This window comes from Cydia pomonella, chromosome 17, assembly GCF_033807575.1.
Source record: "Cydia pomonella isolate Wapato2018A chromosome 17, ilCydPomo1, whole genome shotgun sequence".
NCBI lineage: Eukaryota > Metazoa > Arthropoda > Insecta > Lepidoptera > Tortricidae > Cydia > Cydia pomonella.
In genome coordinates this window covers 14,566,715-14,570,173 of record NC_084719.1, presented here as the reverse complement: position 1 = coordinate 14,570,173, position 3,459 = coordinate 14,566,715, and the positions used below count along the sequence as shown (strand labels likewise).

The 3,459-nt window shown below is 39.3% G+C and overlaps 1 protein-coding gene across 1 annotated transcript; it reads left to right on the top strand.

The window, feature by feature from the left end:
• The first annotated feature begins 1,497 nt into the window (after positions 1-1,497).
• Positions 1,498-2,721, top strand: LOC133527162 (uncharacterized). Its single transcript, XM_061864055.1, has one exon. The coding sequence runs from the start codon at positions 1,498-1,500 to the stop codon at positions 2,719-2,721; it is 1,224 nt and encodes a 407-aa protein (XP_061720039.1).
• The last annotated feature ends 738 nt before the right edge of the window (positions 2,722-3,459 follow it).

Sequence of the window (3,459 nt, the reverse complement as noted above, 5' to 3'; positions counted from 1 at the left end):
TTATAAACGTGGAATGGGACTCTACATTACACCGGCTAATGAAGCAGCAGCAGCAGCAGCAGCAGCAACAGTAACGGCAACTGCAAAAGTGGCGAAAAAAAAAAAAACAAGAAATTAGATTTACCTCCGATTGGTCAAGCTCTCACCGATGTGGACATTGTGAGATTTGCACGTAGAGAGAAAATCCCCTACTTTAGGGGTGTTTTCATGCGAGATAATCTCCCAAAGAAACCTCACTATTATGAAACTGGTATTATCAATTTAGACTCTCAGCAGGGTGAAGGTACACATTGGTGTGCCTATGCGAAAAAGGGTAATTATTGTCTATATTTTGATAGCTTTGGTGATTTGAGACCACCTCGAGAGTTTATTGATTATATAAATGATTCCGCTAGTACCAAACAACAGCGCAACATGCGAGTAGAGTATAATTACAATCGATTACAGAAATTTAATACTGTAAATTGTGGACACTTATGTTTGGCCTTCCTGTGTACCAATGCTAAGCGTTTGTTTTAAATAAATATAATGAGCATTACATGTGTAGTTTCATTCTTACATTAATCGTCTACCCCGTCAGTATCATGTCTATGACATCATTCACAATAAGTCTGAGCGGTAACGAGCCTGTGTTGAATGTAGACTTTCAACCGGCTCTAGAATTGGACAATGATGGTTTTTACGAGTGTGCTCTCGTGTACTTTAAGACTTTCAACACTATTCCTAATGTTGATAAGAGCAATAATATGTTTCACTATGGGGATGATGTAATCGCAATTCCTGAAGGTTCATACGAGCTCTCCAGTATAATACACCTCTTGAACGAGGAAATGACAAAGAGGGCTAAAGGTGATGGTGAAAAATTGGTGGATATCTTTGTAAATAACAATACCTCCAAGTGTATGATATTCTCGCCAAAGTATGATATTCGCTTTGACAAACCAAACAGCATAGGGTCATTGTTTGGTTATTCAGCGAAAAAGCTTAAAGCAAAAACATCACATTGGTCGGATAAAACAATTAATATAATCATTACAAACACTATAAGAATAGAGTGCAATATTGTGGAGGGCTCATTCGTAAACAACAAGCCGTCACATGTTTTACACGAGTTTTCACCTGACGTCCCGCCCGGCTACCAAATTATTGAACAACCTACCAATATTATATATCTACCCGTCAAGAAGAGTAACAATCGCATACAAAACATTGAATTGCGCATTGTAAACGAGCACGGTAATACGGTAAATTTCCGAGGTGAAAGCATTGCACTTCGTTTGCATATTCGTAAAAAGTAAAAAAAAAAATGATTATACATAACAATAAAAGCCTTGGTAACAACACCTTCACAACTAGTCGAGATCTTGCTCTCGTCGAGAGAACTACTAGAACTCGTCGTATTAACGAGAGACAGCGGCAGTCACTACAAAAACAACAACAACCAAGGAAATTGACTAGAGAAAACAGTACATTTTTACAGAGTATCGGTTTCAAAGTATGTCCTCGTCATCTATCTTAAACATTGGTGAGAAGGTGTTATTCGATGACAGTATAGAAAGTATAGAATTTCACCCATACACTCCGTATAATGACTCTTTCAAAAACAACGATAACATCCACATATGTATCAACCGTCAAGATCTAATTCTACTACCGAGTCAAAGTCAAATATTAGTGGAAGGCACTGTGGAGAAAGGCTGTCTACTGGTCAACAATGGTGCTGCTTTTTTATTTCAAGACATTCGTTATGAATTGAACGGTGTGGAGATTGATCGAGCGAGAAACTGCGGCATCACATCCACCATTAAGGGACTAATCTCATACACCAAGGAAATGGACCATAGTCTTCAGACTGCGGGGTGGGAAGTTGGTGCTAAAAAGATACATGACAAGTTTACATTAACCATACCACTATCTCATTTCTTGGGTTTCGCTGAGGATTACAAGAAGGTAATAATGAATGGGAAACACGAGTTGATATTAAATCGCGCCAGTATAGATGTAAACTGTTTAGATTTAGCACCCGTTGATCCGAATACGGTACCAAAACCGCCGACTCCAAATGGTGAGATTGAAATCACTCGTGTCACATGGAGGATGCCAGTCATAAAAGTATCTGATAAGGAGAAACTGCGCTTAATGTCGTATGTTGAGGGCAGCATACCAGTTCAGATAGCGTTCCGCACGTGGGAACTGTATGAATATCCCATACTACCTTCCTCAGAACGTCATATTTGGTGCATCAAGACTAGTACTCAGCTTGAGAAACCTCGCTATCTCATTGTTGGTTTCCAAACGGCACGCAGGAACGACAAGACCAAAGATATGAGTATATTCGACCATTGTAATCTTACCAATTGCAGGGTGTATTTGAACGCACAGTATTATCCATACGATCCTTTTTCGGCTGAATTTAAAACAAACAACTATGCGCTCTTATATGACGCATTTACCAATTTCCAACGATCGTACTACAGCCGTGATCATACCAGCCCTCAAGTAAATTATGCTCATTACAAGACACACTCTCCATTAATAGTCATTGACACGTCCAGACAGTGTGACAGCTTCAACTCGGGAGCTGGTGCTATTGATATTAAATTGGAAATGGAGTTTAAAGAGAATGTACCTGCCAACACCACGGCATACTGTCTCATTATCAATGATTCACTGTTTGAGTACAACGCTCTCACCAGTGCCACACGTAAAATCATTCAGTAGAGCATTGACCACCCTCAATTGTAAACGTGTCTTGGAACTTTGAAAATACGTTTAAAAAATGAATTATTCAAACATTTTTTTACCTTCTTACACACCGTCGATTGATTGTTCCGGTGCTGGTGATGGTTGCTGTGAGCTGAGCAAGAGTGTCTACAATCTCAAACGCTGTCCTGCTGGTGCAAGTGCTCCGATTGTAAATATCCATGTATACTTGAAGTTGCAGTTTATTCAAGCTAAAATCAGATTACATACCTGTGTCAGTTTTAATGGCCATTATGAACTCACCTGTGAAGAATGGAATGCAATGTTTGCGGAAAAAGTTGACGTCATTGGAAACTTCTTTCATAGCCCAATGTGTGTTTCACCAGAGCTGATTCAGTGCGATCGTCTTCGGATGTGTATCTCTCCTGTACCGTTACTTTTACTCAGCTGTGACAATGAACCGGTGACGAACACACACCCCTTGGTGATAAACCACATGGAATGGAGTCATATCGAATGTGTTATGGAGTGTATTAACGCACGTATCGGATACTTGAACAAAATAAAGTCTACCTACGAAAACCGTCTCAACTTCTTCAAGAAACATTTCAAGATATATCACCCCGCTAATGTTCAACATGCACGCAATATTATAGGTAGTTTGTGCAATGTAAACGATATTGTCGACTCTGAAATCAAGTGTTATGCCACCGATATTTTGTGTAATACCTATATTTTCAATTGAAACGGTTAAAG